The sequence below is a fragment of the Osmia bicornis genome, chromosome 5 (assembly GCF_907164935.1).
Source record: "Osmia bicornis bicornis chromosome 5, iOsmBic2.1, whole genome shotgun sequence".
Classification (NCBI taxonomy): domain Eukaryota; kingdom Metazoa; phylum Arthropoda; class Insecta; order Hymenoptera; family Megachilidae; genus Osmia; species Osmia bicornis.
In genome coordinates, this window is record NC_060220.1 from 10421651 (window position 1) to 10435954 (window position 14304).

The 14304-nt window shown below is 35.2% G+C and overlaps 1 protein-coding gene across 6 annotated transcripts; it reads left to right on the plus strand.

Annotated features, from left to right (window-relative positions):
• The first annotated feature begins 4834 nt into the window (after positions 1-4834).
• LOC114881020 lies at positions 4835-10752 on the plus strand. Of its 6 annotated transcripts, none has more exons than XM_029197614.2 (3): positions 4835-5333; positions 5419-5505; positions 9535-10752. In XM_029197614.2, the coding sequence occupies exons 2-3, from the start codon at positions 5428-5430 to the stop codon at positions 10684-10686; spliced, it is 1230 nt and encodes a 409-aa protein (XP_029053447.1). In that variant the 5' UTR covers positions 4835-5333; positions 5419-5427; the 3' UTR covers positions 10687-10752. The 6 variants fall into 6 exon arrangements, 4 of the variants coding, with proteins under 4 accessions (XP_029053447.1, XP_046141726.1, XP_029053448.2 ...); XM_046285770.1 differs by lacking the exons at positions 4835-5333; positions 5419-5505 and adding exons at positions 8356-8417; positions 8596-8702; XR_006829396.1 differs by lacking the exons at positions 4835-5333; positions 9535-10752 and adding an exon at positions 6168-7076.
• The last annotated feature ends 3552 nt before the right edge of the window (positions 10753-14304 follow it).

Here is a 14304-nt window from a genome sequence, read left to right on the forward strand (position 1 = left end):
CGAGGTGTCGAATCTCGGGTTACACGCAACGAGCAGCCAAGCGTGAACGTAGAAAAGGACAGACAGTGGTGGAAAGAGAGAGGTCCGATGATCAAAGGAAAGAGCCGAAACGTATCGGTGTGACTAATACTAATTGAATTAAAAAACTTTTTTATTTTTGACTTTTCTTTACTGAAACTTTTACTAACGCATTGGTGAAATTTTTCTGATTAAAATGATACCAAACACGATATAGTTTGAATTATAATTACTTGCTAAAATTGATGTTAAAAGTTGGCGAAAAGCAAAGGAAGATTGGAAATGAAAACCGGTTGCGGCGTCGACTCGGGTTTCAAACGTTGCATGTATCCAAGCGAGGTGTCGATTCTGGGCATTTAAACGTTGCATATATCCAAGCGAGGTGTCGATTCTGGGCATTTAATGTTGCATATATCCAAGCGAGGTGTCGATTCTGCATCCGTACAAATCGTTTGTACCGTGCCGCGTTACCTATTCTACGTTCGTACAAATCGTTTGTACCGTGCCGCGTTACCTATTCTACGTTCGTACACAACATGCGACGTGTTGCATGTTGCATGTTGCGTGTTTCATGTATCTTTGGTGTACGGCCTGCCTTATACATATGTAGCCAAATCATATCGTGTTTGGTACCATTTTAATCAGAAAAATCTCACAAATGCATTAGTAAAAGTTTCATTAAGAAAAAGTTAAAAATAAAAAAGTTTTATCGTTCAATTAGTATTAGTCACACCGATATTACGGTCGGATCATATTACACGGTTTCCTCGCCGAGCGGCTCGGTTCGGCTTAGGGGGATCCCCCTAAGTGGAGGGGATAGCGATGTTGCATATATCCAGACAAACTTTTGTTGCATATATCCAGGTTTTACTGTAAATGGAGGGACCTTGCGTCTATCCAGTAAAAGTTGAATATATGCAACAGAGATTGGGAACCAGACGTTGCATACATCCAGCCAAGGTGTCGAATCTCGGATTACATGCGACGACCAGCCAAGCGTGAACGTAAAAACGGACAGACAGTGGAGGAGAGAGAGAGAGTTCAATGTTCAAAGGAAAGAGCCGAAACGTATCGGTGTGACTAATACTAATTCAATTATAAAACTTTTTTATTTTTGACTTTTTTTTACTGAAACTTTTACTAGCGCATTGGTGAAATTTTTCTGATTAAAATGATACCAAACACGATATAGTTTGAATGGGGCGAGGTTTGTTATGGGGCACTGTGAAAAATCCAGGCGGGCGGCAGTCAAATCTTAGCGAAAAGGGACAATCTCAATATTCAGAATGAGAGAAATACAGCATGACTGTAGTGCGTCTTACTCAGCGTTCGGGCATGCCTTCGCAGCACAGTTCGAGTGACGTAATCAAGCTAACGCTTGATTCTGACTACGATTCCAAATCGGTAGCCTTTCTACTTAGACGCCACCTTATAACTACTAGCTGAACTAAACTTGTCACATGACTTGCTCTGTAGTATCCAGATAATGGCGGAACTCCTCTGTGAGAATGCAATCGCGATTTTTCGCTTTTCGTCCTTATATGAGAATATTTGAGGCTGGGTGAGGGCTCATTCGAAAGAGAAAGGTTCAGTGCAGCGCGCTCTGGTCATCGTTTGAGTCACAAAACTCTTTTAGTGACTTAAAAATACCTTGGATTCTGCGGATGTATTTTATCGATTTTTCTTCTACTTTGGACACTCATATTATTAGACATTAACAAAATCTCGTTCGATCATGACTAGAGCGCGCTGCATTGAACCTTCCTCTTTCGAATGAGCCCTCACCCAGCCTCAAATATTCTCATATAAGGACGAAAAGCAAAAAACCCCGGACTCCTTTTTAGGCCCATTTTTGCCGGTAATGTCACCTCGCTGCATTATCCGTGTCTACCCCCTTATGGCATCGACGCCATATTACATTTCATTCAATACTTGCGATTAGAGGCTTGTAGCTAAATTCACACGATATTGCACTCAAACATACAGGCGAGGTTCGCAACACCGCCGACTTTACTTTTGTTGCGTGTGCCGTCACAGCCGACTCTAGTAGTACTAGCCATGCTGAAGTAAAAATGGCAACATCGCGGGAGTCCGGTCTGAACATATCAATAACTACCCTACTCTATAGGCTGGTTCAGACACGGCTAGTAGTTTAGTCGAGTGGCGAGTAGTTTAGTGTATGGACACTAGAGTTATAATATAATATAAAGAATACAATATTAATAGTATGAAGGCTGTGAATTTACGGAACATAGGTTTCACAGAAATGGTAATCCGTAAAGAAATGTTGAAAGCAAAATGTTTTTTTACACCACGCACAAGTAATAATAGCAGCATTTCCACAAATATCACATGTTGGTGCTGAATTTGCACCGAAAGAAAAATCTACTGGATTGTCAAAATGAGGGGGTCTGTTTTCTATACATATAGCAACTCTTAAAATGTAATTCTGAAATTCAATCGTATTACAATTGATATCACGAATTGATATTTTATGCCCGTACGATATTTAGATATTTACAGAACGCAGCTTAAATTACATTAATTAAAATTAATTAATCTTCAACACAAGTGATTTCAACAATTATTTGTTATTTGCGTATATAATGGGTAGTTCTTTACCACACAGATATGTGCGTATAAAGATACATATGTTAAGTACATGATAATAATTTTGTTATCGTAATGTCTGCATGTCTCAACGCCAGCCTTTGTTAGACAGACATGACGCGAAATGCAGCGAAAATAAGATCTGACTATGATTAATAAATGCGTATCTCACAAAAATAGCTGCCCGTATATCTCGTGCGGCTGTATCCCGGCGGATTCGAGCGTTTTGTGTATTATATGAAAATTTACAAAACTGTAAGAGGCAAATCTATCATATTATATATCAATGAATTCAGAAAAAAATGTCGATTCTTTTTTGTCATAATGTAAATTTTGGTATCTCTTAAAATAATGTAACAATACATTTTTTTGTTATAAACAAAGCACTTTTTACAAAATCTGTAACCACCTTTTGTTTTACCTCAAGAAACCATGTATCTTTTCCTTAAGAAGTTTTCTTATATCTGTGATAGTTTTCGAGATACCATTTTTCTGCTGAAATATCAAGGGGTGATTTTACCCCCTTAACTTGCGATTGGGCCGCTATAAAAAAATACGTGTCTCTTATTTTCACCTGCTTAATATATCCACTGAGTTTCATTGAAATTGGAGACGGACAGTTCGGTATGGTTCCTTGTGAATACAATGTGTCCTATATACCATAAATATTGAATTGTTTTTTTTGAACACCCAGTATAGTTATTACATTATGTGATTCTGAATAGATGTAAATGTCGATGAAAGTTTAAATAAAATACTTTTTGACAAAAAATACAACCGACTTCAAAATGCGTTAAGCTATGTACAGACAGTGCGAGGCTGACTCGTGAGGCTGCCTCAACCGTTAGCTGCCTCGATCGAGTCGCCTCGCGACTTTAAGTAGAGTATGTGAGGCAATCTCGCGAGGCATGGTGAGCCAACAGTAACTGCGAGGCAACCATGGAATCAACATCGGCTACTGCAGCGTTTTCATTTATGGTGATTCATCGAATTTTAAGAAATAAAAGGACAGAGAAACGACAGCGACGATGGTGGATCAAAGAATTATATAAAATGGCATTAATTTCGGCTACAGGTCTGCCTACAATTGCACTTATTGTTCTCCAATTATCTTCTCTGATAATATTGTTGTAATAATTTTTATCTTTCGGGTCCCATAATGTTCGATACTCTTTGTACGTTTCGATTAGAAACAGGCACTGCTCACTATTCATTTTTTGTACGTGTCCACACGAAGCGTGCAACGAACTGCGAGGCATGTTTGATCTTGCCAAAAAAACCGACGATCATCGGCTCATTGCGCGGCTGCTTCGGAGCGAAGCAGCCTCAAACCGAGGCAAGTACACACATCGCGAGGCACGCCTCGCGAGGCAGCCTCGCGAGTCTGCCTCGCACTGTCTGTACATAGCTTTAAAAAGTATGAAATAATTTCTATTTCATTTATACCAATATTCCACAGCTATTAATAAAATCTATTTAATCGTTAAATAGTATACTAAATACATTTCAAACTTTTCGGAGGCGGCGCATGGTCGAACGATAGCTACGCGTGACACCACGTTACAATACATATATGTATCTTTTATGTAAAACCATAGTAAAAAATTAAATGTCCGAATATTTCTGCGACGCACGAATAATACATTTCCTAATATATTATTTGTTATGAGACAAATTATTTAGTTTAAATAAATAAAGCTTGCGTTATCGTCAAGAAGAATACATGCTTAAGCATGTATAATAAATTTATAATAAATTTATAATTTATAAATTTAAATTTATAATTTATTTTTATAATAAATTTATTATACTAAAAAATAAAAAATGGTGCCCGAGTCACTGTACTTTTTCAATGATTCCTGGTTCTGTAAATATCCTTTTATAGTACTATCAATCCACCAACAGGTACATACATACTAAAAAAATGGTATGACTCAAAATTAGGTTTCTGTGTTTTTAGTTATATTTTTTTCTCAAATATTATATTGGATAATTTCAAACATCGTTATAAATACATTAGATTTGCCTAATTACTATGCCAAATACATAATCGACATTGTACTACAAAAATATACAAAACATTAAAAAGTAAATACAATTTTACGAAAAAGTGGGCTTACCCGCTTTTTGTATCAAAATCTTCAATTATTACTTATATACCTCAGCTAGAAACAACGTCAAATATCCATTTATTATGCGAATGTGACCTTCTAATAAATGAATATCAACGTTAAATATTCATGGTCCCCATGGAAAAGACAAAATCTGTTGACCATGAAATAATATATAACGCTGTTAAATAAAAATGTAGACTACTTTCAAAGAAACAGAAAACTGAAATGTTTTCTACAAAGGAGGAGGGTCTGTTACATGCCATCGCATGCAAGGCGGAATTCATGAAACATTAGTTTATTGTTTATAAAAAAATGAGCTTATATATTTCATAATTCACAAATTATATTTTTAATTTCTTTTCATATTGTAATGACTTATCACTAGACAGCTCTGCTGTGATAAAATTAATGAAATAACGTATATAAGAGTGTTTATTGTATTATACCGTAAACACATAAAAGGAATATAACATCTTGTAGAAAAGAGAAAGAGAAAGAGAGAATGTTGGCACAAAATTGGTGTCACAAATCATCAGTTGAAACTGGTTGAAATTTACATTCTAATCACAAGCGAGTCCTTTTCATTTTTAGGTTAGTGTCATAAAACTTATAAGTACCAACAAATTAATTATATTTAAGTTCGTTACTTTAATGGAGAAATTAATTTAAATTTCAGCTTTTTACAATGAGGCGTTTAAACTGGGTTTTAGAAATTGTTTTGCAGTGTATAATTTTTGCGCTATGTATCCAATCTGAGATTTCTGTAAGTATATACAAATATTGTATAACAATTTATTTAAAAATTTAATTTATTATATAACAATTTATTTTAAAATATCATACAAGATAGTGGAAGATATTGTTTTCTATATAGCAGTACTGAACAAGTGCAATTTAATAAATTAAAAAATTATAACATTTTATTAATTATTGAACAACATTTGGTTAATTAAGGATTGTATTACAAAAAATTTCAAACATTAAAATATTATTAATGTTCTTGAAAAGGTACACAAAATTGAAAAATAATAGTAATAATAAAGCAAAATATATGAGTGTAATTCCATTAAAGTATTTTTAAACTAAGTGAAATGTAAAACAACAAAAGTCTTAATATTATAACGATAGTAGTAATATATATACATTATGTAATGTAAATAAATTTCTTTCCATTATTAAGCCAAATGTGTAACAAAGTAAGCAACTTACAGTTACGTTTAAAAATCAATTTTATCATTATATTCTAATATCATACCGTATATGGAAATTATCAGTTGATTTATTACATAATATTGTGATTAATATTTTCAAATATGTAAAAGTTTAGAATAGTAGATATTTTGAAAACTCTTATTTTAAACTAAAGATTCAATATGATTTTTACCTTCCAATTATAGTTGTTAATCTTGTTACATTAATTTTAAGGATGCTCAATCAGGGACAAAATTTTAATTGAATAGATTATAAAAATGGTAATCATTAAAATATACTGAGAAAAGTGTTCTTGATATAAACTTAAATTTGGATACATTTTCATAATATTCAGATTAGTACATGAATAACTAAATATAAGTACTGTGATATAATTAAATAGCGTTTAATTGAGATGGCAATGATTGAAGAAGGACATTATTGAGTGGATGATTAGAGAAGAGAATATTTAAAAGTAAATAGCAAGAATGTAAATTAAGTAACGATAGGTGATTTTTATCAAAGCTAATAGTTTATATTAAACTGTTATAGTGTTAAGATAACTGTATATTTGAAACTTACTTGTATCTCAATGTAATTGCTTGAATTGTTGTAACGCTATAAAATATCAGAAAGTACAGTTGACAAAATTTATGAATAGTATTTGTCATTTAATAACTATTGAATTTTTGGAAGGTTGTGCATGGAAACCATGTATTATTGTAAGGAATGATCCCAACAAAAAAACTCGCATTAAAAAAAAGGCCAAGTTCAGGATGCCTCCCAAAAAATAATCTGCCTATGAAAGTAGTGATATCTAAGAATTCCGGCCAAGCCATGCTCTATTTTGATACGTCCATCTCCAAGTTTTTTATTTGTCCTTGTGTATGGGAGTTTCTTTTTACTACTACCTTTGTTCAAACTTTCTTGAGAGATACTTGGCCAGATTCGGAATTGTTTGTTATTGTTTCCACTGCAATGGTGATTGTAATTAATTTTCAATCATTATAACAAGGTTCAGAATATACATAATTGTTTGGTAGGTAATATCGAATATCCAAACGGCATACAGTGGGACAAAACGGCTTTCGGCGATCAAAAATCTATAACTTCGGTTCTATTGGAAATATTTTAATGAAATTTTGGGAAGTTTTTGCCTATATTATGGTACTTAAGTTGTACCAATATAAATCATATTGAACTACAGGGTGTCAAAATATTCACGTATAAAGTGTAACGCGTTCAATATCCTTCATTTGTTAGACATATTTTATGTCATTTAACAAAAATTTGACTCAAAACTGTTAATAACTATAATGAAAACGGATATAATAATTAAAAAATGACAAGATATGTGTTATTATAATATATTTATTTATATTTATTATGATCTATACCAAATCATTCGTGAAAATAGTTTCGACAATTATGAAAATTTATTATGGCATATTGTAAGGTCAAAATAAAGTTTTGGATGACGAATATACACGTTGAATGCAGTTAACTAGTTAATAATCGTATCTGGTACTGCTTTTCCATCATCGTGCGCTGCGGCCAAGATGGATGTAATTTATTTCAATCGCCATTTTTTTGAGCAGTGGCAGGTTGGGGCAGCAGTTTTTTTCTGATTCTGATAGAGGAAGGTTTACTCTTTCATGCAGTAATAATTAAACATGTGGCAAGTTGTGGCATTTTTTAAAAATCAAACGCAAAGTTGAGATTTTAGTTAAATGTACTTCGTTTTAATCAGATCCTATTATTTAAAAAGTTGTTAACATTTTAACTTATTTTATGCACTGAATAGAATCTATACTAATCTAGTAAACTTTGTAATTCATTTCAATTTTATCTTTTCGAGTAAAATTCATTAGAATCGTACATTGAAGTTACGGGTAATATTATCAGCGTTTCGTCTTGACGAATTTCTACTGACTTTGAGTGCGAACCACGGCAAAACGGAAGCAAATATGAAAAAACGGATTACACTACGTTAAACTACAGTTTATTCTCTATCGATGTATGTAATTAGTTTTTCTATTTTCGAATTCACGAAAATCGAATTTTGATCGCCGAAAGCCGTTTTGTTCCACTGTGCGACGCGACGGTTCGGAAAAAATGTGAGTGTGGAGGAAAAAGTCTGGAACCGGTGAAATATCTCAAAAATAAGATATTTTAGGAAAAAATATTTGATACATAAGTTATAGGGTTTCAATAGATGCATGAAACGGTGGTACGTATTTGACCTTGAGCGTAAGTATGGAGGAACTATCAAGATCAAGTTAAAAATTTTTAATGGAAACTCCTACTTTTTATTTAATATTCTTGTAGTTGACATTGAGAGCTTTTCAAAACACTACCAATAAGCTTCTTTCGGTTGAGTACTTTTCGAGATATAAGTCGATAAAGTTCAAGTACCGCCGCGCCCGGCAGCATTAGCAGTAGCCAAGGTGTATACTAAGTCCCATCGAAGTTGTCGCAGTGAAGTTGGCGCGCTAACGCCGCCGCGGCGTGAATGCGTTAGCGCGCCAACTTCACTGCGACAACTTCGATGGGACTGAGTGTACACTGAGTCCCATCGAAGTTGGCGCACTAACACATTCACGCCGTGTCGGTGAGCTGATGGGCGAGGTGCCGACGACGCGACGTGAATGTGTTAGTGAAGTTGGCGCACAAACACATTTACCGCTCAGACTCATTGTCAGTGAACCGCGTGGAGGTTGCACGGTCGGATTGACACCTCATTGTGTGTGTATGCGCGTGCGTCTGCGTGTATCTCTGCACAACAAAATTTATTATACTGTAGAAAATTATAAGAAATAAAATTTTAATTTTTTTGTAAAAAATATATTCCTCAATATCTATAAATTCATATAAATCAAATATCATTACAATACATGGTGAACTTGTATAGAAAAGCTACTCCCACTTTAATTTCGATGATTTTCAAATGTGTTGTAAAATTCATCATTTTAAGCAACTTTTTTCCTCTAAGCTATATGTCGGACTCGATTAGTTTACGAGATATTCGCGAAAGAATATTGTTACTACTAGAGTGAATTCTGGCTATACATACGTATCCGTCGCGGTTGTGTATGCGTTGGCAATCGACCTTTGCTTCTCTACTGCTTTAGTGGAGGTTATTCCTGCCGCTTTTAGGCGGCCGGCCACGCGTGTCCAATTTCAAAATTATTGAAATTAGTTCATTTTGATTTTAAGCTGACCCGTTATATGCACGGTAGCCGGGTCATCTAGTTCTAGTACTGTTGACAAAAACAGTAGAGAAGCAAGCGTCGATTGCCGACGCACACACACGCGCGGCGCATACATATAGGTAGAATTCGCTGTAGCAGTAACAATATTCTTTCGTGAATATTTCATAAACTAATCGAGTCCGACATATAGCTTAGAGGAAAAAAGTTGCTTAAAATGACAAATTTTACAACATATTTGATGAAATATCGATAATTACCTTTATATCATCAAATCATGTAACAACCTAATATCTTAAAATTACATAAGTAGTCTTGATTGCAACATAATGAAATGTAAAGTTGAATATGTTACGCCTTTTTAATTTTTATATCTTCTTTTTATGTTACAGAATGTTGTAATTCCTGTGAAGACAGAATTTTCATGTTTAAACAAAACTGCGGGTTTCTATGCCGATATTGGTGCAAGCTGTAAAATATATCACACTTGTGACGAATATGGAAACAAATTTACGTATCATTGTCCGGAGGAAACTGCTTTTCGGCAGGATGCTTTGATATGCGATCACGCCCATCTTGTTCGCTGTCACGGACATACTATTTACAACTCCAAGTATATAGAAGAAAAAAACAAGAACTCTTCTTTAAATGTTTCTCCTATAAAAGATTTAGTGGAAAAAAGTCAAAATGTTTTTCATGTGACACAATCACTAAAAACAATCAATAAAGTGCGATATGGATTTACTATTAGTACAAAAGAGTATTTTGGAAATATGAATAAACCACAAGTTGCAGAACCTAATATAACAAATTTTCATATAACGAACGATACCAGTTTTACTGCAACTCTTCCTATTAACAATTTTATGAAGACAACATTGCAGCATGTATCTTCTGCCAACAATACTCAGGAACGTGGATCAATTAAAAATGACAATTTTTCTACTCAAAAACAATTTTTTAATAGCTGGGATAAATTAAATGAGAAAGATCGAACTAATCAGAAGGATTATTTGAATCGGAAAACAAATGATGCTTCGTACGACTTCGTGAAGTTTTCTGTTAATGTGTTTCCTGGAAATGCTCAAAATCAAGAAGATAATGCAAAGAATTACCAAACTATAAAAAATATTACAAATTTGTCAAAGTTACCTTTCACGAATCATAGAAATTATCCTTATTCAGAAACTTTGAAATCCGTACAAAAAAACACTCAGATTTCTGCTACTACAAATAGTATAAAACCAGAGCATACTTTAGTAGTCACCACAGAGTTACCTGTATATGCTTTGACATTGTCTTTGAAACCATTAATACCCAGTGAATTAGAATATGATCCGTATTATCCAAAATTGTCAACATCAACAGAATCATATTATACTCCAGCACATAGTAAGGAATTGTCTTACATGAAAGATCCTGTTCAAGCAACATGGTCAAGCATTCATTTCGAACTTCCACCTATTTTGCCGGATTTGAATTCCTTAGAAGACATTGTAGATCGTAGAAAACTGTTTTATATCCCACGAATTACATCCAATTAATGTTTAAATACCTTCTTTATATAAAGATAACGAAATGTACAATGAAAATAAATAAATAAAAACATATATACCGCAGTTCACCAAAGTTAATAACTGCGAAAAGACCAGTTTTCGTTCTTTCGTGCACATCTTCGCCCTGATTGGCAATATTCCCACTTCCATACGCTTGCGCATCTACGCGAAAATGCATCATTTGGAGTGTATAACGGGTAGCACGGTTTTTTACTCACGTGTATCATTCTGTATTCTTCCTATTCAACCGTACTATTGTTTCATCCCGTATATTAAACTCGCGGTTTAAGCGACTAGGGCAGGCCTGTCCAAGTAGGGGAATCCACTCCTGGAATACATGTTTTGGGTCCCCTTCCCACGCAGCTCCTTCAAGTAAGATGGGACGGTTCCGACTACCGTCTCTCCGTCTTTCCTAGCGGCGGTATTGTCTCCTCGGTCCCATCTTACTTGAAGGAGCAGCGTTGGAAGGGGACCCAAAACATGTGTTCCAGGAGTAAATTCCCCTACTTGGACAGGCCTGGACTAGGGGAATGGGAGTTCGAGGCTCGCTAAGTTCCCCCACCTACGCGTCGCAGTTATGGGTTCTGGTGAACTGCGGTATATGTATATATGAGTGGACCGAACTCTGTAGGAGAATGTCTTTTACTGTGTAAACAAATTATACAACAGTGTAGGCTCACGAGGGTAATTTATTGGGGAAATCGATGCAAAAAACGCTCCCACCGCCGATTCGCCGATCAGACTGAATACATATGAACCCATGAGCCCATGACTCATGACTCCCATGAGGCCAGTAACAAACACACTTGTGTTAGATGAAACAATTGAAGTAGGGGAGTCACTGGGACGTCGTGCGTCGTGCAGAGGGTAAAAATTTGTCCGACGTTTCACGAATTTGGCATTTTTGGCATCCGAAAACAAAAAGTAAACCCCACGTGAAAGGAGAAAGGGAAATATAGCAGTTCTCCACCAAAACACCTAACAGCATTCGAACAGAGCGGTCTCTCGTCTTTACACTTTTCACGCCGACACCCTCGTACATCCGGCCCATGGGCAGTCCTTTCTAGGCCCTCCAAATTCCCGTATTTCAGATCCAACTGTTGGAGATGTAGTCACTGCATGCTGTAACGAAAATTAATGCTGCGCTCTTTCGAAAAACTGTTGAAACTAACATATTGAAATCTGCCCATCCGTGTGGGTGGTATCGCTTGAATTGAATGAATGTAATACATATGGCGACAATGATACGTGAATATGGCTACAGCATGTCTGCGTTCCGTTGTCGATGCCCATAAATTAGGAGGCAAATACAAACAATTGAGCGAGCGATAGACAAAGCTTGCATTGTAAAACTTTCAACGCGGGCGATCGGGCTGGGGGAGAGTTAAAAATCCAGAGAATAAAAGCTGCTTCACTTGAAATTTATTACGAGAGGCTAATTTATTACGTGCCGTATCTAATTCGTTACTCTTAACGAAAATCAAGTTTGGTTCTCGAAGTCTCTTCGACATCCTGTTTATTCATAGGGGGTCGTAAATTTTCTCAAAAGTTGCCTCGTTTCATTAGCGCGAGATATCTTCATTTTCCGTCTTTCTCTGAGTCCCATGCTTTCTCTTAGCACGTGTGCACGGAATCGTTCTCGTGCCTTGGCAAAGCACCACCACTTTCACTCACTTGAGGGTGGACCAAAACCAAGGAAAGGGATCTCCTCCGGACAGAGATGGGCTTCTCCACCATTAGACCGCAGAGATGATCCTGCGGGAGGATCCAGGATCCAGAAAAGAGGGGATTCCAGCCGACATTGAACGAGGATCTTCACCGCCAAGCTCAGATCGATTTCAAGCTTCAAACCGCTTAACTACATTTTTCCAAGTCATTTTCTGAATAAAGCAGTTACAACTTTTACCAAAACGCTGAAGTGTTTGATTTATTTTGCGTGCCGCGAGCGGAATACTTCAGCGCTCCACGGGCACCTTACTTACTTACATCTAGGAATTTTCCTATACCGCAAGGAGGACACGGAGCAGCATCAAATTCACAAGAGTGGAGTTTGGAGGGCCGGGTCCTTTGCTAAACTGAACTCTCAATATATGTAGTAAGAACTAGATAAATGCAAGAAAAGATTGGCTGGATAAATGCAAGTTGACTATCCCCTCCATGTGAGAGGGTCCCCTTTGGCGAACCGAGACGCTCGACGAAGAAGTGGTGTAATATTGTACATACAATCCGAACCGGAATATCGGTGTGGCAAATACTAATTCAACGATAAAACTTTTTTATTTTTGACTCTTTCTTAATGAAACTCTTACTAACGCGTTTGTGAGATTTTTTTTGATTAAAATAAGACCAAACGCGATATAGTTTGAATTAGATTTACTTGTTGATACTGATTAAATACGTACAACAAAGTATAAAAACACGTTGTAAAATAATAAAGTACATTATAATAAATATAATAATACATTGAAATAAACATGATACAATTTAAATTATGTTTATTTATTAAAATAGTAATGAAAAGATAATGAAAAATAGTAATGTACATTATAATAAATATTGTAATACATTGGAATGAATATAGTAATACATTAAAATAAGAAAATAATATACATTATACATTTCAAATTTTTGTTATATGCAATGTGAAACATAACGAGAATTGTTTCAAATATGTAGTGCATAAGTAATGATTCTAGTGCAAAATGTTTTAAATGAAGGTTTGAAGGATAAAAAATAACGCACTAAAAGTTATGAAGTTCATTGACAAAGAGATCCTTATACGACGTATTGGAGCAAAATTTGCTGGCTTAGTTCATCGAAACAACTCTTGGTGATTTCATATCGAATGCCGTACTTGTGCAACAATTAATATACGTTTAGTAAAAGTGTATGGGCAAAGTAGAAGGGCTAATAAAGATTCCGCGAAAAAATGTTGTGATAATTTTATAAAATTATTGGATGAAGATGGCAATATAAATGAAGACAATGTATACAACATGGATGAAACTGGACTTTTATACTATCAAAAACATTAGAAAGAAAAGAAAGGTTCGTAAAGGAGTACAACAGCCGCAAAGAACTAATTACGGTAGCGCTATGTGCAAATGCAAGTTGATGCCATTAGTAATTAATAAATATGAAAATCCTAGGACCCTGGAACATTACAAAAGTAATCTTCCCGTCACCCTTAAATCTCAGAAGAATGCATGGATGACACAAACATTGTTTTGTGATTGGTTTCAAAATTATTTTAAGTGTACGGGCACACCAACTAAGCTCTGAAATGACTGGTAAAGCCATTTTATTATTACACAATTGCGGAGGATATATGTACAGTGCCGCTAGAATTATTAGATGAAGAAGATTTTAAAATTATGTATTCTCTTCCAAATACCACCAGCTTAATTCAACCGATGGACAAGGGTATAATAGCTAAGCTGAAAGCTCTGTATCGCCATAAAACAATACGGAAAACTGCTACGTACCAAGACGAAATAATTGAATTTCAAAAGCAATTTACATTAAAAGATTGCATACAAGTATTGCACGATTCATGGATGGAAGTATCAGCGGATAATGTCATTAATTTCTGGAAGAAAATTATTT

Coding starts and splice junctions, on each gene's coding strand:
- LOC114881020 (XM_029197615.2), top strand. CDS start 8,553: ATGGGCGAGGTGCCGACGACGCGACGTGAATGTGTTAGTGAAGTTGGC. Junction 8,703..9,534: donor GTATGCGCGTGCGTCTGCGT/GTATCTCTGCAC, acceptor TTTATGTTACAG/AATGTTGTAATTCCTGTGAA.